This window comes from Myotis daubentonii, chromosome 1 (genome assembly GCF_963259705.1).
Source record: "Myotis daubentonii chromosome 1, mMyoDau2.1, whole genome shotgun sequence".
Taxonomy (NCBI): Eukaryota; Metazoa; Chordata; class Mammalia; order Chiroptera; family Vespertilionidae; genus Myotis; species Myotis daubentonii.
In genome coordinates this window covers 27742043-27768553 of record NC_081840.1, presented here as the reverse complement: position 1 = coordinate 27768553, position 26511 = coordinate 27742043, and the positions used below count along the sequence as shown (strand labels likewise).

Sequence of the window (26511 nt, the reverse complement as noted above, 5' to 3'; positions counted from 1 at the left end):
GGCGGCCAGCACGGGGTGGCTGGGGTCAGGCAGAGGAGTCAACATCAGCAAGGGTGGCTGGTGGGACAATCCTGGTTATTAGATGGGAAGCTGCTCTGCCTGTGAGCAGCCCTCACGCCTGGTTATTGCTTACCTGCAACCCCCAAAGAATGCCAGCGTCTAGGGCTGTGGGAGTCACTCTCTCGCTGGAGCAGAGGCGGGGACGAACCCATTTTCTTCTAACCATCCATTCACTCTGGTGAGTATTAGGTAGGAACTAATAAAAATAAATAGAAGAGCTATAAAACTCAGCTATAAAGAACATTATTGGGAAACTGGGGAAATTAGAATATGTCCTGCATCGAACATGATAGTATTGCATCAGTGTTAAATATTCTAAGTGGGATATTAGGGTGTTCACCCTTGTTCTTAAAAAGGTACATGCTAAATATTCAGGAGTAAACGGTCGAAAAATTGTGTAAAAAAGGGGGATAAAAAAGTTGCATGAAAAAAGGAGATAAAGTTGTGTACAACTATCAAATGGGTGAGAGACAGAGAGGGAAAGAGAGAGAGAGAGAAAGTGGTAATAAATTAATAGTTGGTAAATCTAGGTGAAGAGTATATGGGTAATTTTTTGGTAACTTCTGTAGGTTTGAAATTTTCAAAACAAAAAGTTGGGAGGAAAGTTTGAGGGAAAAAGAATAGCTATCACTTATTGGACAATAATTGGATCCCAAAATGTATGTAACTCTTTTATCTGATTTAATTCAGAGAGAGACATTACCATTCTCATATTAAAGGTAAGGAACCTGGGTCCGAAAGAGGCTAAGGACCTTGCCCAAGTTTACAGAGCTGGGACTGAAGCAGACCCAAAGCAGGGGTTATCACACAGAGGAGTGTGGTTAGGGGAACTAACCTCTAACACTTTCCTGAGCCTTTCTCTCTGTGTTAGCAACGTTCTAAAATTGTCTGTGCACATAACGCATTTAATGTTCTTTGTGAAAAATCACTCCCCTGGGGGAGGGGTGGTGGCGGCCGGGAATGAGGGCCAATCGCACACATTGATAGAAGTACAGGTTGGTGCAGTCTCTTCTGAGGGTAATTTGGCAGCATCTGCTGGAATTTAAAATTCCCATTGTGTTTAGAGCCAGTTATTCCACTTCTAAGTATTAAACCATAGTCATATATGTGGACCAAGAAGTATGTACAAAGACAGCCATTGCAGCAAGATATATGGTAGCCAGAGATTGAAAACATCATAAATATCCATCATTAAAAATATTCGGAGGCCATTAAAAATAAGGCATCTTTAATTGTGCTGATATGTCACACTCAGAGTCAACAATGGTAATGTCAAAGGAAAAAAAGCAAGGGATAATTCCTTAGTGTTGAAAGAAGGATATGAATACATATGCATCTATGAATACATGAATACTTTTGCATGCATAAATATCTTGAAAGAATACACACAAAAACTTATGACAGCCCTGGCCGGTGTAGTTCAGTGATTAGAGTCAGCCTGCATACCAAAGGGTCTCAGGTTCAGTTCTGGTCAAGGGCTCGAGCCTGGGTTGTTGCAGGTTCCATCCCTACCCCAGACGCAATCAATGTGTCTCTCTCACATCAGTTTTTTTCTCTCCCTCTCTCTTTCCCTCTCCTCCCACTCTTTCTAAAGATCAATGGAAAAAATATCCTCGGGTGAAGATTAATAAAAAAAAGATACCAAATTTACAACAGTAGTTCTGTTTGGGGAGGATGGGACAGGATGGAAGACTTTTCATTGTTAGCCCTTCTGCATTATTTGAAATTTATACTATGTACATGGTTACCAATTCAAAGTGAATGAACGTATGAATGAATGGATCTCCCTTACAAACTGCAGACAACTTGCTTTTGGGCTTCCTTAGGCAATTTCCAGAGTGTTGAAGGGGACAGGAGAGGCCAGCGTCCCAGACTGGAGTGACCTATATCCCAATCTCCAGGAGCTGTGAATCTATTTGCAGGTTCAGCCCCAGGGGTCCAATTGGCCCAGTTGAACTTTCACCGTTGGCCACCTGAACTACTGGGACCATCTTTTCATAATGTCTGGGCTCTTAAAACTGTGCGTGAGAATCACCTGGGGAACTTGTTAGCTGGGCAATTTCCCAGCTCACCTCCAGAGGTTCAGATTCAAACCTGGGGTGGAGCCAGGGGATCCGTCACCACCATCTGGATTGAGTCTTCTTACAGCCCCTTTGGAGAATCCGGTCCTGGTGGTGTCTGCCTCTGTTCATTCCTTTGGGGAGGAAAGCTTTTACCCCATTCCCACCTACCCTGAAATTGAGTGATCCAAAGCTCCCCCCACCCCCACACCCCGGTGTAGGATTATACTGGTGAGCTGAGGGACTGTACGCCCTGGAAGAACAAGGGTGCATGAAGAAACTGCCATAGGCAGTGTCCGGTTTGCCTTTCTGCCTTCTGGGCCGGCTCCTTCAAATAAGTAAATACATACATACATACATACATACATACATACATACATACATACGCAGGCAAGTTACCCTGGGCTGCGGTGACTTTCTTTTCTTTCCTTTCCAGCTTACAAGTCAGAACATCGGTCCCCCAGTGGGACAGATTGTTTGCAATGAGACCTTCTGCTTAAACATCCGGGCGATAAAGTTTTTACAGGTCGCCAGACACAGACTGGAGCCTCCTTCGGCGGCGGCGGCGGTGCTCGGGGTCTGGTCTTGCGCCCTTCCTGCGAGGGTCCCACGCTCGCTGGGAGCAGGACATATCCAGGCGCCCTCGCCGCCCCGCGCGGCAGCTGGTGGCGGCCTCCGCGGAGAGCTGGGGAACCGAGATCGGGGAGCCCCCCGCGCACGGGCCCCTCCGCCGGGACGAGCGGAGCGGAGCGGAGAGGTGGGAGCGGGAGCTGCTGAGGTCATTTCCTGTGCTGGCCGCGGGCCCGAGCCCGGCCGGCGCTCTGCCTTTAAGCCGCGGGCGGGGCGGAGGGAGCGCGGCGGAGCGTTGAATGGGGCGCGGGGAGGTGCGGCTCGCCTCGCCTGCCTCGCCTCGCCTTTGTGCGGCCAGCCTGCGGGCGCCCCTCCAGGCCCCAGCCTCGCCCCGCCCCGCCCACCCCGACCCCTGCTGCCGAGGAACGGAGACCCGGCGGCCGCGGTGGACGAAAACGACGCAAGGTCAGCGGCGGACGCGCGCGGAGGGCGCCCGGGTGCCGGGTGCGCGGCGGGGTTACCCGCGAGCTCGCGGGAGGTGAGTGGCACCGTGCGCCCCGCGGGCAGGGCTGGGCTGGGGGTGTGCGCCCGCCCGGTGGGGGTTTGGCTGGGCGGGGAGGACCGGCTGCCTGCGGCCGGAGGGCGACTCTGGAGCAGGTGCCTCTCCACCTGGAACCGAGCGCCCAGCCGCCGGGAGCGCCGGGAGCCGCGCGGGTCAGGCTGGGGAGCCCGCACGGGGAGGCGAGGAGAAGACCTTCTGGGGGAACCGGGATTTGGGACCGGCTGGATCCAGTTGCTCCCGGGAGGGGCCCGCGGAGCGCACTTGCAGGCTCTCCGCAGCGTTGCCTGTGCTCTCCCTCGGTTTCAGCCCTCCCTCTGCCCTCCCCACCTCATCTCAGCTTTTTCTCTTCTGTGATTTCTCGGTGGTTCTCTTAGGGCTCCCAGAGGCAGGTCAGCCGTGCAGGAAAGAAAACAAGTTGGGCGTCAAGTGACACCAGGAGCTTTGTGTCCTACGAGCCTCAGGGAGGAACCGGTCACTAGGGACCTGGGGGCCTCCGTGGGGGGTGGCAGGGGCTTGGGAGTAGAGTCCGCTCCCTGTTGGATCTCTCCCCACCAGGACACCTCCATGAGCTTTTGCTATGAATCCACCTTGTAAAACTCCTCCAGACAGAGCCGCAGTTCCAGCCGAAACTTCTGCCTGAAAGATCATTTTAATAACAATTTCAGTGGAAAAGTCACTGGTTCCTTCGTCAGACTTTTCGGGATATAGGCGCCAGACACTGTATAGGGTAACATCACTTAACACTTTATAAAACACCAATCCCAGTGTTTCTACAGGTTATTATCTCCACTTTACAAAAGAGGAAACACCCAGCAAAAATTATTTGCCCAAGTTCACGTAACTAAAAAGTGGAAGAGGCCAGACCCAAACCCAAGCCTCCTAAATTCCAAGGGGTTTGGTCCACTGTCCAGCCACCCTCCCTCCCGTAGGCTGCTGAGGGGGCGGGGGCCTGCTCAGAGCTGGGTTACGGTGGGGTACACCCTGTGCTCCCCAACTCATTAACACTAACAGCCGAGAAAATGTGATGCACCTTCTGCCCTCTCCAGGAATCACCAGCTAAGAGGGGGAAGTTTGTACCTTCCCCTCTCCTCCCCTCCTCCCCCTGCGCTCCTCCTCCTGGCCCCTTCTTGTCTCTGTGAGGCTGGCATCGGTGTGCAGAGTCTGTGCTCCTTGTGGGTTGCAGAGCGCCTCATACATGCTGCTGGTAGGGTGCCTACACTCCTGATCCAGGTGACTTCCCAGCAGGCTGGCTGCTGAGCCCTCTCTCCCTTCTGTCAAAAACTAATTCAAAACTGCCCCCCTCCCCTCCTCTGGGGAGAAATGGGCACTTTTTGTTGGCTGGAGTATGAATTAGAATAGCCTCAAAGGAGGGCAATTTGAACGATTTGGCCATTTAAAAATGTAAATTACTTAACCCCGCAATTCCATTTCAGGACTTTATCCTTGAGATATAGTCTGATGTGTATACTCATTGAATATTCATTGCAGCATTGTTTATTTTAACAAAAGGTTTCAAACAACCAAATATCAGTCAATAAAGAGACTCATAAATACAGTCAAGCACCACTTAATGATGGGGGTATGTTTTGATAAATGCAGCAGTTGGCGAGTTTGACGATTTTCCGATTTCATCGTGTGCGAACATCACGGAGTGCACTTAAACCTAGGTGGTAAGCTTACTGCACACTAGACTATTGCTCCTAGGGTATAAGCCTGGGCAGCATGTGACTATACAAAACATGAGATTAAATCAATCACAAGACAAAGTGAGGCCATTAAGAGATTTTAATAAGTAGAAAGAGTACAGTCTAAACAATAAGACATATTGTGTAGTAAATACATAAACCGGTAACATAGTTGTTATCGTCCAGTATTGTGTGCTGTACATGATTGTATGTGCTGTACTTCTCTACGACGGGCAGCGCATACGTTTGTTTACATCAGCATCACCACAAACATGTGAGTCACGTGCGTTATGACGACAATGACGTACCTAAGCGAAAGGAATTTTTCAGCTCCATTATCTTTTGGGAACCGTTGTATATGCACTTCATCACTGACTGAAGCATTATTTTGTGGCACATAACTGTAAATTCATGTAGTAGCCACACGATACAATAAAACTGTTAAAAAGCATGGAGGGGAAACGGGGCAGAGAGATGTGTATTGATACAGGAAGGTCTCTAGGTTATATTAAATTCAGTGTGCCACCATTGTGTGTGTGTGTGTGTGTGTATGCAACATATACATGAATGCTTGTTTATACACTGAATATCTCTGAAAGACACAGAAACCCATAACAGTGGTTGCCTCGGAGTAGATCTATGGATGAAGCACAGGGGTAGGAAGAAATCTTTTCATCATTTACCTTTTGGTTCAGCTTTCAGAAATAAAGAGATAAAGTCATTTTTTTTAAAAAAATCCCCTGACCTTCTCTTCGAGATGGATCTGGTGATAACACATCCACGGGCCCCACCTCATATGCCCAGGGCACGGTGGGCTTGCCTTTGTTTGTTGATGGTAGCCATCATTTATTGAGTGCTTACTGTGTGCCAGGCTTTAGTAATATTTCCTTTAGTTCTCAAAAAAAAAAAAAAAAAAAACCGGCAGAGTGTGGTCTGTGAAATTGCCAACTTCGTATGGTTCAACCTAATATTATTACCTTCTTTTGCAAATATTATTGCCCTCGATTTCAAAATGGAACTGAGGCTCAGTGAAGTTGAGCACATGACTTAAGGTCACAGGATTAATTGGTGCTGAGCCAGTATTCAGACCAAGGCCTGTTTGACGCCAGAACACTGGATCTTAATTACGATACTTTGTTGTTTCTCCTTACCAGTTTTGTTCTCAAGAGATGCTACTCCTGGTTGTGCTCGCCCCTTCTTTGGGTATTTAGATCCCAACACTGTAAATGTGATGTAAGCTCAGAGGAAGCTGTACCCTGTGTCCACTCACCCTCCCCCCAGCTCCATCCTCAGAAAGGGGGCACAGAGCTCTTCCTCTCTCATAGTTGGGCAGGTGATCAGTCTGATTTAGTGGAGCATTTTCAGAAGGTGGTAGTAGCCCATCACTAGCAAGTGGAAATCACAAAAGGTGCTCACACTCAGGGAGTGCACCATAGTGAGGTGACAGGGGAGAGCCCAGTGGGAATTCAGAACAGAGTCCCTGTTACCCTCTGATGCATCGACCTCTGGCCTCTTTCTTCCAGGCTCTTGTATTGATTGTCCCCCTTTGCAGAGAAGTTCCAGGTTATTCAGTCTGTAGACCCGAGCCTCGCAAGCCACCAATCTGTATTTATCTTTATAAATTGCATGTAGGAATCACTTAACAAAAGTGGGTTGAGCCCTGGCTGGTTTTTCTCAGTGGTTAGAGCACCCACCCACGGACTAAATGGTCTTGGGTTCGATTCCCAGCCAAGGGCACCAACCTCCATTGCAGACTCAATCCTCCCCGTCCCCCCCCCCCCCCAGTCCTGGTTGGGACATGTGGAGTCAGCCAGTTGATGTGTTGATGTTTATCTCTCTCCCCCCTCCTCTCTCCCTTCCACTCTTTCTCTACATCTCTAAAGATCAATGGAAAAAAATATCCTCAGGTGAGGATTTTTTTAAAAAGTTGGTTGAATTAACTTTAATCTCAGCATTTTGTCAATTTCTGATCAAACTCCTAGACTTGCCAGAGTCATCCCAGGTCAAATTTGTTTTCTCTGATGCAGGCCCCAGAGTCTAGAGTCACCTGATAACTAACTCTGTGACCTCTTATCACCATCCAGTCTACCCAAAGCCCCTTCCTCTGAGGCATCTCTCTGTGCCGCCTCTGTGGCTGTGTCAGCCCCGGGTGCTGGAGGACTTAGGGAGTTCCAAGCAGGCGCCAAGCCATGGCAGTCATTTGCCTCTCACCTGTGAAGCAGTTTGGCATGCTGGGCGCTAGTGGGAATCGAGAGAACTGGTTTCACAGGAGTGGCCGTGAGTTGATCATGGTAGCTGGGTGGAGGGTACCTGTGGATTTATTGTACTGTTCTCCCTACCGATGTGTGTTTGAAACTTTCCAGAATAAAAAGGGGGAAAAGTGTTGGGCTTGGTTTTGTCCTGATCGCATGTCCCTTCTCTCCCGCATCTACTTTTGCCATCGATGCTGTATGTGTGTTAGGCCAGCCTGGTAGCATGAGCCTCCGCAGCCACTGCGGCAGCATCTTCATGGAGAGAGGACGCTCTGTCTGTTGGGAGATCAGGATTCTTGGCCCAGCTCTGATACTGCGTAGCTCTGCGTCTCCGAGCAAGTCACAGCAGTGATGAGTTTTCTCATCTGTTCTCGGAGATATTGAGAGGGTAAGGAGAGAAAGATCGCCGGTGGCAATGCTTTGAGAAGTTAAGGACCGTTCTCTAAATGCATTGCCGCTCATCCTTGTGCATCTTCATGGGACGTACAAGTGCAAGGTGACTTAGCAGGTGAGATTCAACTTACTGGTATCTTCCCTTCGCATCTCAGGTTTTATAGCTGCTGCTCTGACCACCTGCTGCTGTGGAAGGAGCCTCCGGGCCTTGTGCTAGTCAGCAGGGACCTTGTTCCAGATCTGTTTCGAAATTTCTTAGCTCTCCTCCCTGGTGGAGACAAGTCTGGCAGGATGCCAGCCCTCTGGCCGGTACCCCCGAGGCAGGGAGAGGATTAGCAGGCACCTGACTGGTTCAAAACCATGATGTCATGAAGATGCTTGACTGGGGAAAGCACTCCCTTCAGTCTAGTTGTGATCTCGCATGTCAGGGCTGGGCAGAGGCCAATGACGTGTTTCTTTTATTTCCAAAGGCCCTGGAGATTGTGATCATTTGGGTTTCTACTCTCCCCCATGGAATCGGAGCCACAGCTTTGACAATTAATAAGAGGCAATTAAAATCCACCAACCTCTTTCAGCACCACAAAACAGTTAAGTTTCCCCTGCCCCTTGGTTTTACTTGGGTGCTGATTTCTTTAGCCCTGGGCTAGGTGTAAGACTTTCAGATCCTAGTTTCAGATCTATCAATTTTTTTTTTTTAATCTAAGGAAAAGCAAAAACTCCCTTAAAGGACAAAGCAAAGCAAAGCAACGCCTCAGGGCTTCTCTGGAGGCCCCACAAGTTCTGTTTTGTCTTTTGGGCAGTGATCTTAGCCCAGAAGGTCATGTTTTGTTTCTGTCCTTTGTCTTCCTGCCCGTCCCTGTTGGTCCAGTCCTTTGAGGTGGGGATTGCTGGGAGGTCACAATGTCGGGATTGTTTGGGATGACAGTTCCGGCAGAGCAGGGCTGAGATCATACGTCCACAGAGTTCTGAGCAACCCAGAACCAACAGCCTTAAGACACCAGACCTGTCAGTGGTTTCATTGTTGGGCCTTTCTCTGCGGATCTATCGACCCTGTTTTCTAAATGAGTAGTCGGGACACATGGTAAATGCCTGTGCTTAGGGAGTTTATGGTGTCAGAATAGTTGAGACCATAAACTGGAAAATCTGGGATATAGGCTCACCTTCGTGCCAACGATCCCGAAAGATCTTATAGAATATTTCTTTTATCCTTAATAATCCACTCCACTCTTTGTGAGATCAGAGTCTCTCCCGTTTCCAGGTGGGTAAAGAGCACAGTGGCTAAGGACAGGGGCTTTGGAATGAGGATCCAGCTGTGGAACTCTCTGTGTAAGCCAGCCAGGCTCTCGGTTCCTCAGTGTCCTCAGGTGAGACCGTGGACTGGTGCCTACCCCTTAACTCATGGGCTGTGAGGACTGAAGAGTACACGTGCCTGGCATACAGCAAGAACTCAATAAATGATCGCTATTTGTGGTATGTAAGGGGAGAAAATATAAAAGTCAAATGTGAGGTGGGAATCAGTATTGGTGGTTAACCCATCGAGGACAGGCTCTCTGGGGCACCAGGGTCATATTTGGCGACAGTACAGGAGGTGGCTGGGTTTTCTGAGGCCATATGGCTCCTATAGAAAGGGAAAGGGGGGGTTAACAAAATAGTAAATTTGCATTAGGGAAAATTCCAGGCATACATTCAAGTAGAGAGACCAGTATAAAGAACCCTCATATACCCATCACTCAACTTCAGAAATTAACATTTTGATGCCCCTGTCTAGTGTGGCTCAGTTGGTTGAGTGTAGTCCTGGGCACTGAGACGTCACCGGTTCGATTTGCAGTCCGGGAACTTGCCTGGGCTGCAGGCTCAATCCCCAAATGGAGGGCATGCAAGAGGCAGCTAATTGATGTCTCTTCTCTCCCCGCCCCCCCCTCCCCCTCTCCTTCCCCTCTCTTCTTCCCTCTCCCTGTCCCTGTCCCTCTCCCTTCTCTTTCTAAAATAAAAAAAAAAAAACATTTTTAAAAAAATTAACATTTTGATAAATCTTATTTCATGTATCTCCCTCCCCACCACTCTTCACCTCCTCCATGAAGTGTTTTAAAGCAAATCACAGACATTATCATTGTATCTATAAATCATACGTATTTCTAACAGATGACATTTTAAAAATACCAACTTAAAAAAATGAACAATCATTCTTTAAAATGACCTAATACTTGAGTTATCATATGTCGGTTTGGGACAGACCCAATTTATGCTTGTTGCCAAACATAACTATTAGTAGCGCTTTAGAGGGTTCTGTGTGTGTGTTTTTAAGTCCTGTGGTGGCTGTGTCTTCCAGCCTTTCTCTCCTCTGTGCTCACCTGTGCCTGTGTCTCCTCTCGTGTGCACACATACATCCTTCATTTTCTCATTCCAGCTCAGTTTATCTTCTCTAAAAGGTGTCCAGGAGACCTCTGGGTAAATTCCCCTGACTGGAGAAATTATAGGTGTCTACTTGATTTGTTCTGAATTCGTGTTTTCCAAAGATTTGTGGCTTTCTCCAGCAGCTGCAGCAAAAATATCTACCATTTTCTGGTCTTCATTTCATAACTTCAAGGAAAGAATGAGAATCTGTTCCAGAGCAGGACATTCAATGACAACAACTGACAAAATCCCAACTAAATAGAAGACTGTCAGGGAAATTCAAAGCATTACATTTTCTTTCCATGTGTCCCCGTCCGACATCTACATAGCTGTGGTAGAACCAGGACTAACCTGGAAACCAGAGCTTTCCCTTCAGTTAGCTGCGTGAACTCAACCCCGCCCCCCCATACGCCCCCAGCACAGCCGGCCCCATCTCCATGCTCCTGTTTATCTGTATACTGATGAGCTATGTGACTGCCTTGTAATTTTGCAGTTAGACTTTCTTGGAAAATGCAAATGCGAGAGACCTCTGTTATTTATCTTTGCATCTTCAGTGCTTAGAACAGTGTCAGCACGTACATGTTTGTTGAGTGGCTAAAATCTTGTTACATGGAATTGTTGAGTGAAAAACCAACGAGCCCCATGTTTCACTTTGGTAAAAATGACACTAGGTTCTCGTTGTGGTTTCTCAGGTTGGTTTTGTGATCCCCTGAAGTTGCTCAACTGACTTACGTTGAGACGTGACGCGCTGAGCCAGCGACAGGGGCCATGGGACAGAGGGACAGGGGCTGGCTTACCTTCCCAGCTCTGTTTTCTCCGTCCTCCTCTGGTCTCCTCTCCTCCTTTCCCCACGTAACCCTTCCTCCCACACTTACTTGTCGTTTCCTCTCTCTTCGTGCTGGTTCTCAGGGGTCCCTGAATATCCAGAAGTTGATTCCATCATGGCTGAGCCCAAGGTGGAGACCCGGACCAGCATGGACTGGCAGAAACGCTACCTGGCCCTAGAAACTCAGCTTGTGCGGTTCCGCCTGCAGGCCAGCAAGATAAGGGAGCTGCTTTCTGACAAGGTGAGTTCTGGAGAGCAGGGAGCTGCCTACCCTCACTGCAGAGGCCCGTGTCAGAGAGGGCCAGCATTAGAGAGCGAGAGTTGGGGAGGGTGATCTTCCTTTTTGGGGGGTTTATTTTATTTTTAATCAAAATATATTTGATATGACATTGTGTAATTTAAGGTGTTCAGCATGTTAATTCGACACATCTATTGTAATATGACTGCCATCATAGTGCTAATTAGAAGCTCTATCACATTATACAACTATCATTTCTTTTCAGAGGTTGAAATAATTAAATTCTAGTCTCGTAGCAAGTTTGATGATTATAATACAACTAGAGGCTCGGTGCACAAAATTCAGGCACTGGTAGGGTCCCTAGCAGCTGCTTGCTGCTGGCTGCTGGCCAGGTATTCCCTCCCTTCCCCCGGGCTGCCTGCCACCACTGCCAGGGCCTCCCTCCCTTCCCCTGGCCAGCCCCGCCCCCTGGTCGAACTCCCAGACAACTCCCAGTCGAGGGGACAGTTTGCTTACTATGATTTTATTATATAGGATACTGTGGTCTGTATTCACTATTCTGTGCATTTGATCCTTAGGGCTTAGTTACTACTCATTGCAGGAAGGGGAGCTTTGAATAAGATGTTTTTCACACATGCAAAGTGAAACCCACCCAAGGTCGTTATTGTTTTTAAGACCAAAACCAAAGCAGTGTAGTCAGCTGTCACCTGGCATTCTTCCCTGCTCTGCTGCTTCGCAGGGCACACCAGTGAAGTGACACTAATCTGGGTTCTCCCTCACCCTCCGAGTCTCATGTGGCTGCAGTGCAGGTTCTAATATTCCCTTAACGTCTCTTCAATGCTGGGGAGAAGGACGTTTTAGGAGAAAAGACTGGAAATCTCCATCCTACTGCTCACCCTCCAGTAAGCATAGGAACCGAGGAAGGCAGCTCGCTTTCCTGGTGACAAGGACACAGGCTGTAGGGCCAGACTCACCTGGCTCAGCCACTTACTAGCCCTGTGACCCTGAGCAAGTCCCTTCACCTCTAAGGCAGGGACACAGACGCCTACCTGTTGGAGTTCTTTGAGAATTTTATCAGATCACATGTACAAAGGTTCTGGCATAGAATAGGTCTAAATGGGCACAATTATTATCTCTTACAGACTTGGGTGGGCTGGTCTGGGAAAGTGACAACCATTTCTAATGTTTCTATGGGAAGATACATTCTAAATGGCGGAGGGTTGTTGTTTTTAATGTTTTTATTGATTTTAGAGAGAGAGGGAGGGGAAAGGAGAGGGAGAGAAACATCTATGAGAGAGAATCATGTATTGACTGCCTCTGGCATGCCCCTTACTGGGGATCAAGCTGGCAACCCAAGCATGTATGGGAATCAAACCGGGGACCTCTTGGTACATGGGCCAACACTCAACCAGCTGAGTCACACTGGCCGGGCTAACTGGCTGTTTCTTTGGAGCATAACCCATCTAGAGAATAGACACCTGCACTTAAAAATGTATATATATAATCTTAATTGAATCAACCATTCTCTATAGTTTTGTTTATACTCTCCATCTGCTTAGCAAACCCTTCTTTCAAAGCACAAAAGTACAATTCATCCACTCCTCTCCAAGTAATGTCAAAGTCTCGATGAGTAAAGCCTCAGTAAGTGACCTGTGTTCAGAATAGGCCTACAACCTGGAGTCCAGGAAGATAAGTGTCAAACACGACCTTTTCGCTGCTGAGGGGAGTGGCCCTGGACTAGCCAGGACTAGAACTCATGAACCTTGGGCCTGTTGGCACTGTCATCTCGTTCAGGCTTTGCCGAACAGATTGGCAGGGTTCCTACGGATATGGTTCCGGCGCTGCAAATATAAAGGGTAGAATCCGCCCCCTCAGGGACCGGGAAGCAGGCCTTAGACAGGTGGTTCTCTGGACCACCTGTGCCAGAAACCTGGCGTGTTTGTGAAGCAGATGCATTCCTGGGCCCCACCCCAACCCTCCTGATCCAAGTCTCCTTGTTAATTTGCATCTTTAACAAGCTTCCAGAAATTGGTTTCAACACTGTAAAGCTAGAAAACCTTGCCTTCGGTCACGGTATTGAGAAAGGTGCGTGAGGGAAGGCAAGGATTAGTGGGGATCAGCCCTCGGGTCTAAGCACATCTCAAAGGGAGGAGACTTCCTTTTGGTTATATGGACAATAAAAAACCTAAAAAGTGGCCGTTATGAAACACCTAGGCATACTGCATTAAACATTTAAACTACCCTTCTCAGTTTGAAGTCGTCCACTGGAAAAAGAGGAATCCTCAGCGGGCAGAATGAAGAGGAAAAAACCAACTCTGGCAGCTGAGTGGGATGGGGTGTGTGACTGGGCTCCCTTGAGTCATGAAAGGCTTGAGGCTTGGGTGTTAACATCTGTAAAGATAGAAATGAGGTCTGGCCATTTGGAAGCTGGGGCTGACACTGAACCTTCCCTGTAAAGTCAGGACTATTAAAGGGCTTTACCCTAAATGAAAAGGTGGCAGAGAAGACACCCACCAGCGCAGGGAGATGGCGATGGCGGAACAGCTGCTCATACTCAGCCAAGGCTCTGGGCAAAAAAAAAAAAGTTCCCTGAGAACCTGATGATACTGGTTTAACATTAGAATTTATACTATCAGTGTGAATTAGGAACCCTAAGTCCTGGGCCAGAGATACCCCTGGGAGACCTTGTAGGAACAGACACAGAATCCCCGGGGCAGGGGGGGTAGGGGGGGAGCCTCAGTAAAGATGAATATATGATCTAAAATAACTAAGTATTGAGAGACTAATGTACAGTGAGTGAGAGTCCAAATATACAATAAACAACTGGACTAGACACCCCCACCCCAAGAACTAATAATAATAGAACTGTTGATAAGATACTGTAAATAAATGAGTTCAAAATATTGAAGACATAATGAAGTAATTGAAAACATGAGACAAGAATAAGACACTATCCAGAAAGATCAGGTAGACTTTACAAAGAATCCAGTGGAACTGCTAGAAGTAAAAACATTTTTCATTGAAATTAAATGTTCAGTAGGTAGCCCTCACTGGGCATCTCGTTGGTTCGAGGGTCGTCCTGACACACCAAATTTGTGGGTTCGATCCCCGGTCGGGTACATACAGGAATCAACCAATGAGAGAGCGTGGATAAGTGGAGCAGCAGATCGATGTTTCTCTCTCTCTACCTCCTTTCCTCTCTCTCTAAAATTGATGAAAAGAATTTTAAATAAATAAATAAATGTTCAGTGGGTGGATTAGACACCAGATTAGACACCACTGAAGACAGACTTGATGAATGGAAATAGGGGTCTGAGGAAATCTTGCGGAATGCAGCACAGAGAGGTAAAGAAGCAGAGGCTGAGACATGGGTGCTAGAATGGCAGGATCCTATATAAGATTTCAGAAGTGGGGAAGGGAGTGAAGGAGAGCCAGTACTCAAAGAAATAATGGCTTAAAATTCTCCAAACTTGATTCAGGAAACAGAGTGAGTGTAAGTGAGATAAATTTTATTTTAATCCATGCCTGTTGTATTAGCTAGATTGTAGTTTGGCTGTTGTAAGAAAGAACCCAAAATAGCAGTGGCTTAAACCAGACAGATCCTTATTTCCTTCTCATGTAGTATCTCAGACAAAAGCAGCCTAATTCTAGGGTGGTACCTGCTGCATGTTTGAAGGTGGTTTATCCTGATGTCCACCCAACCCCTTCCTTTTAAGTGCATGACCTGGAGGTTGCATTCCTTCCTTCCTTCCATAGGCAAAAAATCGGTTACCCAGCTGCAGGGAGATTGGACAGTATAGAGTTTTTCTGGATAACCGTGTGCTCTGCTAAGTTGGAAGTTATATAAGAGAAAAGAGAACAGATGGGGAGCAGAACTGGGGAACAGTTAGCAGTCTGTAAGTCTAGAATTTGAGTATAGAATAATAGTAATAACAAATAGATTATATAACTTTCAAATCAATTGAGCAGGGAAATGGAGTAAAGGAAGTCTATTAAATATAGGCAGGGAGAGGAAAAAAAGAGTACCAAAAAAAGAGGAGTAAATAGCACAAAATGGAAAAGTAGAAATAAATCCAAATATATTGGTCACAAAGAGACATATGCAAGATGTGTATTACATCACTGATGTATGAAAAATTGGAAATATTATAAATGTCTACCAAAAGGGGATGGTTAAACATATTGAGTGTATTTGTACAATGGAATATAATATTGCAGTTCAAAATAAAACAAGTAGAGCTACATGTGTAAGGTCAATAAATCTCAAAAACCAACATTGAACAAAAAAGTCCAAAGGAACCGTAGACGGTTTGACTCAGTGACTAGAGCGTTGGCCTGCAGACTGAAAGGTTCCGGGTTTGATTCCTGTCAAGGGCATATGCCCAGGTTGCAGGCTCAATCCCCAGTAGGGGGCGTGCAGAAGGCAGCCGATCAATGATTCTCTCTCATCATTGATGTTTCTATCTCCCTCTCTCCCTCTCCCTCCTCTCTGAAATCAATAAAAATATATATTTTTAAAAGTCCAAAGGATACATATACACATATGTATATACATATACATATACATATACATATACATATACATATACATATACATATGTACATACTAGAGGCCAGGTGCACGAAAGTCATGCATGCGTAGGGTTCCTAGGTCTGGCTGGCGATCAGGTCCAATTGGGGCCTTCTGGCTGCCAGCTGGGGCCTTCCTTTGTTCCACAACACCCCCTGGTGGTCAGCACACATCATAGCGAGTGGTCAAACTGGTTGGTTTAATTCCTGAGGGGCCAATTTGCATATTAGCTTTTTATTATATAGGAGATATGGATATATATATATATATATATAAAACAATACAGTTTATGTAAAGTTTCAAAACATGCAGAATGGCAGTGCCTGTTGTTTAGGGGTATATTCAAACGGTAAATGCCAGAGGAGAGGGCAGCACTGGGAGAAGCACACAGGAGGCCTCAGCTATCTGTAGTGGTCCATTTCTTAAAACCATTTCTGACAAAAATTAAAATTTGACAAAGCTAAATGGTGGATACAGGTTCTTTTTTAAAAAAAACTGATCCACTACATGTTTCTGTTGGCCTGAAATATTTCATAATAAGACATCTTTTTTTGAGAAAGTATAGACAACTCATCCCTAAGTGCATAAAATTATTGTACATCTGTGTTTACTAAATAATTAGCCTCCATTCTGAAAACCAAAGAAAGCACAGCTATCAGATCATTATATCAGAAGAACAGGAACACTTGTTAAATGTTTGTCGTGTGTATTTTAAAAAATGGTCACACAATGGGTTTGTCATGCTTTATTTAGACTATGTGTGAACTTAATATTTTCATTAATAAAGCTGAGTTGAATTTGAAAAAGGAGAGATGCTTGAAGTACCTCCCTCCCCTACTCCCCAGGGGCCTTATGCACATTTTTCATAAGTACCGACTTTCTCCACAGCTCCTTGGGTCTGGGTAGGTTGAACTTTCATATCAACCTCTTTTTCTATTCCTGGCTGTTTTTGATCATCATGTAACTATAATGCCTTCCCATAAAAATGCTGGGGGCTCAGAGTGTGACTTTGGTAAAGAAAGGGGAAGCATGCAGACACAGGACAGAAGAGACCGGGGTTGTGGGATGGGAGAGGGGAGAAAGATACCTTGAGTAGGGATCATGGGCTTGAGAGACGTAAGGAAGGAAGAGGGCTGAGACTTAAGGAAGAGGTGTTGAACCTCTTGGCAGGAATTCTTTCTTTCTTTCTTTTTAAACTTTATTTCAGAGGGAAAGGGGAGAGAGAGAGAGAAAGAAACATCGACGATGAGAGAGAATCATTGATCAGCCGCCTCCTGCATGTCCCCTACTGGGGATCGAGCCCCCAACCCAGGCATGAGCCCTTGACTGGAATCAAACCCGGGACCCTTCAGTCCGCAGGCCAATGTTCTGTCCACTGAGCCAAACTGGTTAGGGCTTGGCAGTAATTCTTAAGGCCATAAACACCATGTTGCTCAGTGTCAGGTCTGTGCCCGTCACCTACAGTCATCCCCAAACCAATAGGACAGGTTCAACAGTTCCCTAGAGATTTTCCACGCTACATCAAGGTACGTTTCAAATCCCAGGAAGAGATGATTGGGCTTACCCCGGGAGTTCTGCTGTGTGTCACTCCTCCCAGAATTGCTTGTCAATCATCATCAATACCTACCTGCACCTGCTGAGCCAGGTCAACGGGTTCCTCTGGCCAGCCTTCTCACTAGTCTGCCCCACCACCCCTCCACACAGCTTACTCACCTGTGTGGACAAGAAGCAGAGCCTGGATGACTGGTGGCCGCTCACTCCTTGCTGGCTGTCCTGCAGGGCTAGCCAAGCCTGGGTGTCTCCCAGGGGACACGCCCTGCCTGGGATCAGGTGCCACCCATTGGCCGCTAAGGCTTGGAAACATGCCCTTCCTCCTTCCCCACACAGCCTACTCGTACCTGACTTCCTCTTGCAGAACTGCCATTCCACACATGGGATATCTGTGCTAAATAATACATGTTTTTAAAGAAAAAATGTCAAGGCTACCAGATAATCCCTCACCCAAGGGTGAGAGGAGAGGAAGGGTGAGAGAGGAGGCATTACTAAACTTTGTTTCTGCTATTATGCCTCTCAGGGTCTGGTGTGCTGCTGTCATGAACACCCAGGCTGCCAGGGCCACCCCTCTGGAGCCAGGTGAATTGGGGGTTCTCTTTCCATCCAGGACAGGAGTCAAGGGAGTGGCTAATGTCTAAGGTTCGCATCTGCACTGCTCCCTGGGCGGCCTTGCCCCAGCCCTCTTCCCCGTGTGCTGAAAAGTCACAGAGGCGTGTCAGACCCATTTAAAACTGGGAGGCCGTCCTAAGAGATGGGTATTGAACGCCCCTTGGACTTCTTTTATTTATACGAAACCTGTGCCTCCGTCATCCCATCAGAAAACTGGGCATGTATCATCCACAAAAGGGTTTTGTAGGAAGTGTCACGATGGGCATGGCCGTCAGTGTTAGAACTGCTGGAGGTTTTACATTTTTTACTTATTTACTCCCTCCCTACTGCCAAAGGGGATTTGAGTGGGTTTATTAAAAAGAAGAAATAAGTAATAAGATAATTTTCATTTTTTAGTATATTTTTAACTGGAGCAGCTTTTCCCCATGTCCCGTTCCAGTGGGACCGTGTGCACTTCCTGTTCTCTAGAATCACTTACTAATTTCGTCAACCAAGATTTGGAAATACAGCCACTCAGCTTTATATTTACACATCAACAATTTGTAATTCGGGGCTTTTTAAAAAATGTATAAGTGGTTCAGTTTCCTTAAACAAAAGAACAATGAACGTTGCTCCTCCCCCCTCAGACTGTGGATTACACAGAAGCAGCGGTTCAGTTCAGGCACGCACTTCACAGTGTATGGCGAGAACACGGGGCCAGTAAAACACCCTTCACTGCCTCAGAATTTGTGGAAGGGCCAGGTACTAGGAAAGGGGAGCACCAGGACGGTGAGGACCGGTTGGAAATGTGTTGAAGTCTGCAGAAAGCCGTCTCAGCCAGCCTTAGCAGCTCTCTGTGCTGACAAATCTGATTGGCTTGGGGAGCAGGTGCCTTCTAGGATGTTTATTCACTGTGTGTGTGTGTGTGTGTGTGTGTGAGCGTGTGCGTGTGCGTGTGCGTGTGTATGTGTGTGTGTCGGTGTGGAGAGAGTACGTTTTTATTGTTTTCCTTGCCCCTCATTATTTGTAAGGTCCACAATAATTAGTATTTCTCAGAACCACAGCATCGATAGAGCTCTGTACTCCTGTGAAGCCTTCCAGAAGCCGGTGCTGAAGGGACTTGGCCCGGGGATGCATCCCCAAAGGAATCAGTTAGCTTTGCTTTGCATTCTGTGGCCAGTTGCGTGTTTTTCAGGAGGTGGTCTGTGGACCACCCGCATCAGGATCGCTGGGATTTTCTTTTCAGGAACATTCCTGGGCCTGTCCTCAGACTTCCTAAATAATAACCTCTGTGGGGAGAGCCCAGGAATCTGCCTGGAACAGCCCACGTGCATCTTTCCACCCCTGAAAATCTGAGATCTACCATCACGAACTCCTGCCAGGAGTTCTTGGCTCAGGCCACTGCCCAGGGCCCCGTTCTGCTGTCCTCCTAGTGCAGTGATGGCAAACCTATGACACGCGTGTCAGAGGTGACACGCAAACTCATTTTTTTGGTTGATTTTTTCTTTGTTAAATGGCATTTAAATATATAAAATAAATATCAAAAATATAAATCTTTGTTTTACTATGGTTGCAAACATCAAAAAATTTCTATATGTGACACGGCACCAGAGTTAAGTTAGGGTTTTTCAAAATGCTGACACGCCGAGCTCAAAAGGTTCGCCATCACTGCCCTAGTGGATGCCTCGAGCACCATGTGCCCAGAGGAGGTTCTGGGGGGCAGTGTGGGACCTACAGACAAGACTTAGAGCCCTTTCTCTCCTTCCTCATCTATAGTAAGATACCAGGGCAGCCCCACAGTTGTGTATCTCTATATATAAAAGCCTAAGTGACTGTTCAACTGGTCGCTGTGATGCACACTGACCACCAGGGGGAAAATGCTCAATGCAGGAGCTGCCCCCCGGTGATCAGTGCACTCCCACAGCGGGAGCGCCGCTCAGCTAACCAAGGGGCACAGCTGCGGGGGCACAGCCTCTCCTGCGGAGACCGTGGCGGAGCGGCAGCGGCAGGCGCAGCGGGGCTGGGATGAGCGGGAGTGGCGGGGTGCCAAGCCAGGCTTGGGCTCCTCCCTGGCCCCCTGCCACTTCACGCACTACTCCATCCCTCGGGGGCATGTCGGACTGCTGGTTCCGGCCTGATCCCCACAGGCCACGCCAAGGGACCCCACCAGTGCATGAGTCCATGCACTGGGCCTCTAGTTTTATATATTTGGGAATAAGCATATCTACTTAAAAAATAAAGTTGAAAACCATTATCTTTGATTAAAGCAGATTTAACAGCTAAAACTGGGGTTTGCAAACTCAAATGCTTGCAGGTATCTTAGATAAGTGACACGGTGGCTTCCGGGGAGGATTCCGGAGAACCTGCTGTAGCTAGAGGAGGGAGTGGTTATTACCACAAGAAAATATAACCCTAGTGCAGCGGTTCTCAACCTGTGGGTCGCGACCCCTTTGGCGTCGAACGACTCTTTCACAGGGGTTGCCTAAGACCATCCTGCATATCAGATATTTACATTACGATTCATAACAGTAGCCACATGACAGTGATGAAGTAGCAACGAAAATAATTTTATGGTTGGGTCACAACATGAGGAACTGTATTTAAAGGGCCAGAAGGTTGAGAACCACTGCCCTAGTGCGCCCAGACCTCCTGGGTTTTCAGGAGAAGCTGAAGTCGTGCCTTGTTTGCGGAATGCGGCTTTTTCTGGGACACATGAGAGGCACAGTGGCTGACGGTACAGTAGACTCTGGAGCCAGTCCTCCTGGGTTTGAGTCCTGGCTCTGTCTCTTAGCTGTGTGACCTTAGGCAAGTTACCTAAATGCTGTAGTCAGTTTCCTTATCTGTACAACAGGGATAACAGGACCCGTCTCCTCGGATCGGGATGAAAGCTAAACAAGTTAATACAGGGAAAGCACGTAAGCCAGTGCCAGGCACGTGGAAGTGCCTGACTTTTCTATATCTGTGCCGGCTGAATGCCCACAGGATTGTTGGTCTTACAAGACACTCTGTAGGCTGATGGTCGGCAACCTCTGGCTTAAAGCCATTCTTTCTGTAAATGGATCAATGGTTCCTAACTAGGATAGTCATATAAGTTATCATCTAAACCAGGACACTTTTGAGAGAGGAAGGAGGCCCTATTACGAATTATTTCAGATGACAGATGAACAGCCTGTCCCAGCCAAACTGTGCTTGGTCCTAAGTGCCATCTTTGTATATGAAAAACCAGCAAGTAGCTTCTCTCTGTGTCCTGCTGGGTAAGTACCAGGTTGTACACATGAGTTTATAGGAGGCGCCCTGTGCAGTCTTCAACAGCAACAACCCTGGTGGTGGTAGAGGGGGGGTGGTAAAGACTCGTTAACTCTTTTTTACTTGTGGGGAAACTGAGGCACGGAGAGGCTAAGGGACTTATCTAAAACCACACCATGGCAGAGCCAGTCGGGTTCCGGAGCCTTCGTGCGTACCTGTACCGTTTTCTCCAGTGGGTGCACGGCAGTGGTAAGGACATCGAACCTCCTTTCAAAGGGAAGCTAAGACCCAGGATGGCATGGTTCTTGGCTCAGGCCACTGCTCAGCACGCTGGGCTGTGCCGGGAGCGCAGGGCAGCACGGGTGCTCCCGCCACCGCGGGGCTGGTATTTCACAGCATCGCCGAGTGTGACGAGGAGCCGTGGACACGGGGATTAAGTACCAGACCAGTGCCAAGTGCATTTCATCAGGTCCCTGCAGCCAGTTCCCAGGCAGCTCGTGAGTCTCATGTGAGCGTCGCAGCTGGTGAAACTGGATCCTGCCTAAGAGTCAGCCGCCTAAACCTGACACCTCTGTGGCTGGCAGGTCACCCCAGGCCCACAGACTAAAGGACAGCTGAGGACACGGTCCTAAGGAACCCTGAGAGGAGAAACAGGACTCATGAGGGTTGGCCCACCCACTGCAGCATCGCAGAGCTCCAGGTGTGGCCCTGTGACAGGTGCAAAGAATGATCTGCCCTCGTGAAAGGGGTTGGTGCTGGCATTGAGGGAGGGTACCCGGCGTGGACACTCGGAGGGCTGTTTCAGCGGCAATGGGGAAAATGTGTTTTCATAAAAAACGGAGGGAAACGTGTTAAACATTCTCGTCAGACGGGGACAGCAGGGTTTTGGTCGTAGTTGGAGGGCGGTGATGGATACATAGATGGTTCTTAGACTCTTTTTAAAACGTTTCGGATGTTCAAAAGGTCTTCCACATTCAGAAACTAGTTTTAGAGGGAAAAGAATACGCCAGCATGAAGGTGGATACAAAATGCTTTGAGTCTCAAGTGTCCTTGCTGAGAAGATAAGAGCAGCTGGGAGGATCCGCAGCCATGAGGGCCCATGGCAGCCGGCCCAGGGCTGGGAGGAGCCCTTCCTTTCTGTCTGCTTTGGTGGTAGCACACTTTAAAGAGATATTAAATCTTGATAAGTCTTGAGGGGAAAAATGCTCACTGTGTTGTCAATAATGGAGCGATGGCTGGCTCTGACCAGTGTCCTTGGCCACTCTTGACCCAAATGGAAAGGTCTAGCTGGGAAGTAGGACTCAGTACATTCTATTCTTCACTGTACCTTGGTTCTCCATTTGTAAAATAGGAAGACGAAGTGAGGATATATCAAACAGGCATTGCAGGAGGTCACACTATGAATGCCCACTCCCTATGGAAAACCTGTGTCTTCTGAGCTGCAGAGCAGATGTTAGATCTAAATGGTCCAGCTGCCGGTCAATCTAGGAGACTTGTCAATACAAAGCCTTTCACATACAAAGCCTTCCCATTCAGTATGGCACTGTATTCTGACATGCTCCCGGTCATTGCATTATTTAGACTTGTTTCTGATGAGGGCAAACTCCAACTCTGGCTGGCTTAAGCCAGCAGGGCTGTATGAGGAGGATCTGGGACAGCTCACAGAACTGAAGGATCTACCTAGTGATCACAATGTGGTGAAGTTGGTGTATGTTCCCAGATGCAGTCCCCTGGCTCTTGTCTCTGGTCTTTCCATCGCAGGTTTCAGATCCCTGGGAGAGAGAACCCGATTGGCCCAGTCAGATCTGGTGTCAGAGTGGGGAGGGTTATTTGGTACCAGCCTGGTCACTATGGGCCACCACACCCCACCAAGTAGAATTCTCTTGTGTCGGGCAGCCACCCTGAAACCATCATGTTGTTTCGTGCTGTGCTCTTATCTTCCTTGTAGCTGCAAGCATATGTTTGAAGGTCAAGGGACTCCTGTAAGACAGGCCCAAGGACTGTTTGGTTTTAGAAAGATCATCTGGCTCTGATGCCTGTGTCTGGCCAGAGCTAACCCTCCAAATCAGGTTTGAATTGAGAGGTTTGATCATGATTATTAAACCCAGAGAGGAAAGAAGAGGTGTAGGTAGGCATCCATGGCCTGAGCACATGAACACCTGTCACAGGTGGTCCTGTCCATTGGGAGCCCGAGGAGCATTTTGTTTTACATCTTGAGTTTTACTTGGGAACATCAGATCCTTTCCAAGGGAATGTGCACTGAAAACATCTGTGTCTCCCCCATCCCCCAAAAGAGGGGGAAAATGGATGAGGCAGGGCTGCCATGAGGAAAGAGGTGCCCCAGGTTCTTAAGTGTGAGCTACTTTGAGGTGACTTTCCGCGCCTCCTCTTTCATCCTTTAATCAGGGAGAGAAAGCAGAATTTCAGCCGAGAAGGTGAGAGATTGGGAAAGAAAAGGGATCGCTCAGTTCACGGGTGAATATCAAGTCGTGGTCCAGGCCAAAAGGAGAAGGTTGAGGAGCTGGAGCAAAGGCCATATCTATAGAGATGGGTGGGCGAGCGCTGGGCTAGAGCTTGGAACGCAGGGCCTGCCCAGCCGCAGGGCGGATGAGGCTGGGATATGGTGCCTCTGATGTATGTTTAATGAATATGTGTTGCTCTGGGGCAGGGCAGGGCCGTTGACGGAGTAGGGTTAGGGTTAGGGCGTGGGACTAGGCCTTGGCATGTGGCGTGGCGTTTGACGGGAGAATGGGGTGTGACTCAGCTCTGCTTCTGCAGGGCCTTTGTGTGATGGTGTGTAGTTTGGGCAGCGCACAGCCGAGCCCTGACCAGGGGCAAGGTGGGAGCTGAAATCCAGCCACACTCCACTCGCCAGCCCATGAACTGGCAAAGCTGCAGAGATGCCATGTGGGTCGGGCTGCTGAGCAGCTCCTGAGACTCAACTGGTCCCTGACAGGCATCTGTGTATAAGGACATTGGTCTCTGTGCATGGGCCAGCTGGCTTAAGATTCCAGAATTACCAGCTTCCTCAGGCCTGAATGACATGCCTCTCCTGATAGCAAGATAGAAATTTTAAAATGTGTCATGAGCCCGTCTATTTCTTTAAGATTCAAGAAACCCAACAGGATGATATCTATGAATGCCATTACAGTCAGGGTGGGGAAGTCTTTGTCCCCAGCCAGTGAGCTGTTCCAAGGTGGGAAGGAACATTCTCACTGATGACACGGTGGCAGCTCCATGCCAGGCACATGGGTGAGCAGCGGTAGGGCACTGTCTGTGACCCAGGGTTGAGGGAGGGAGGCCTCAGGGAGAGGAGACCGGAGGAGGACTGAGACTGGGGTGGGGGTGCCTCCAGAAGAGTGACGACCCTACTGCTGACCCTCCCTGAGAACCTTACACAAGGAAGGGGAAGAAGGCTTTTACTCCCCCGGCAGGAGGACAGCTCCATGGGCTCTTCCCCTCCCATGAATTCAGGGTATGAGAGCCAAGTGTTACCCAGACACCCTTGAGCCCACTTGAGATGGGCGGTTCCAGCCTGGCCTTGGGGAGTGTCTGCACAATTCACTTGTGTTGCCCTGATGTCATGTGCACAGTAGGGACACCTCACCTACATGTCCTCTTTGTCTCCGGTTGAGCAGATGCAGGAGCTGGAGCAGAGGCTGCAGGAGGCCGAGCAGAGAGCAGAGAACGCGGAGACCCAGGTAACGGGGGGAGGGGATTGAGAAGAGTGTGCAGGGGAGGTGACCATTGGCTTTTCCTGCCCCTTCCCACGAACTCACGTGGACCTACGCATCACACTGATGAGCTTACAGGGACAAGGAAAACCAGCAGTCATGCGTCAGAACTGCTAACAGACGAAGGTGCATGGAGCTTTCTGTGGGGGCGAATGAGTCTTTGGTTAATGGTCAGTGCAGGGAGTGGGTGAGTGGACTAGTCCATACAGACTAGGTTTTATGCTGAGATAACAAGTTAAGTCTGACATCTCAGCGGTTTATCACATTTAGTTCTCACTCATGGTACCTCTCCAGGGAGGGTGCGCCAGGGATTCTGCTCCACACAGGGATTCAGGGATCCAGGCTAACGGAGCTCCCCATCCTCTAGCTGGGCCATCTGGAACATGCAGCCTCCTTGGTTGCCAGGCAAGGAAAGGGAGCTGGGTGCTTGTGCACCAGCTCTTAAATAGCTTGAGCCCAGAAATACGTGTCCTTCCTCTCAGGCCCACTGACTGGACAGAATTCCATGCCCCTCTCACTAGTGGGGCCGGAAATATCGGGAAGCCCTGGACATGCAGTGAGCAGCAAATGTCTGCCAGTGAGGCGGGAGCAGTTCCTCTCCAGGGCTGTCTGTACTGCCTGGCTCATCCCCACCTGGGCTCCAGAATTAGGGGACCCAACACCCACCTGTTTCTCCCTGTCATTTCCTTTTTTTTTTTTTTTTTTGCCCAGATGAGGCTTAAAAAATGGTCATTGAATTAATTGGCCCAACTGCTCTGGGTAAGGGCTCTGCCTGGGAGTCACGGGCTGGGGTATCAGGAAGTGTCCCTTCCCATTTAGTGGCCATTTCATATAATACATCCCAACCCTCTGAGATGCTTGGTCCTTTTCAGGTGAGTGTGATGGAAGAGAAGGTGAAACTCTCCAATCTGAAGAGTGTGGGCTCCGCAGGCAGCCTGCACCGGAAGTACCAAGACTTACTGAAAGCTGTGCAGGGCAAAGATGAGCGCATCGGCCAGCTGGAGGCACAGCTGGAGAAGCAGGTAAGGGCACCGGGCAGCCGGGCGGAGCGCCAGTGCCCTCTGCAGCACCTGCGCCCATTGGCCCCGGCTTCTTGAGCAGAGCCTCTCTGCTCCATCCTCCCGTGGTGGGGAGCTCACTCCCTCTTGAGCCTGTTGTCTCGTGTGGCGACTTCATTACTGGGAGGTTCACTAGGAGCCAGGCAGGGGATACAGAGGGAAAAGGACCTTGGAGGCGGACTGATCTGGGTTTCAGCCCCACCCCTGGCTCCTGCTGCTCTCTAGCTGTGGGAGGTCACCCAAGTCGCTGCTTCTCATTTGCACATCAGTAATATAGGGGCTGTCATACGTCAGAGGCTGTCAGGCGAGTGCAGGAGTGATGCGTGTGTTGTATCAGGCCGGAGGTTGGTATCTGGTAAGGAGAGCTGTCCTTCCCCTCCCTGGTATGTGCCCTGCCAGCATGAGGGACATAACCTTTGGCTGGAGGATCGGAGCAGCAGAGCTGGCCCAGCAGCCTTGGTTGGCCAGAGTTTCTCAGTGGCCCTGAGTCCATACATTGCTGCTGCTGAAAAGCGGCCTCCTGTCCTGAGCCCATGGGGGCCCAGGAGCGGCCACTGCCCTGCGTCCCAGCTACAATCGCACCTTCGCTCCAGAGAGGACGCCTGGGACATCCCCCACCAGCTCCCCCTGCCCAGCCTCCTCCCCTTCGCAGTCTCATTAACTTCATCCTAATTCTGTCCCGTCCCCCCGCCTTTGGCCTTACCTACCAACTTTTACTGGT

The 26511-nt window shown here is 48.6% G+C and overlaps 1 protein-coding gene across 1 annotated transcript in view; it reads left to right on the top strand.

The window, feature by feature from the left end:
- Nucleotides 1-2569: 2569 nt before the first annotated feature.
- The window catches only part of PLEKHH1 (pleckstrin homology, MyTH4 and FERM domain containing H1), a 53528-nt gene continuing 29586 nt past the window's right edge, over nt 2570-26511 (top strand). Inside the window, exons 1-4 of the mRNA XM_059692866.1 lie at nt 2570-3155; nt 10886-11043; nt 24637-24699; nt 25605-25754. Coding sequence (XP_059548849.1) covers nt 2990-3155; nt 10886-11043; nt 24637-24699; nt 25605-25754 — 537 coding nt within the window. The 5' untranslated portion in view covers nt 2570-2989. The remainder of the gene's footprint in view (nt 3156-10885; nt 11044-24636; nt 24700-25604; nt 25755-26511) is intronic.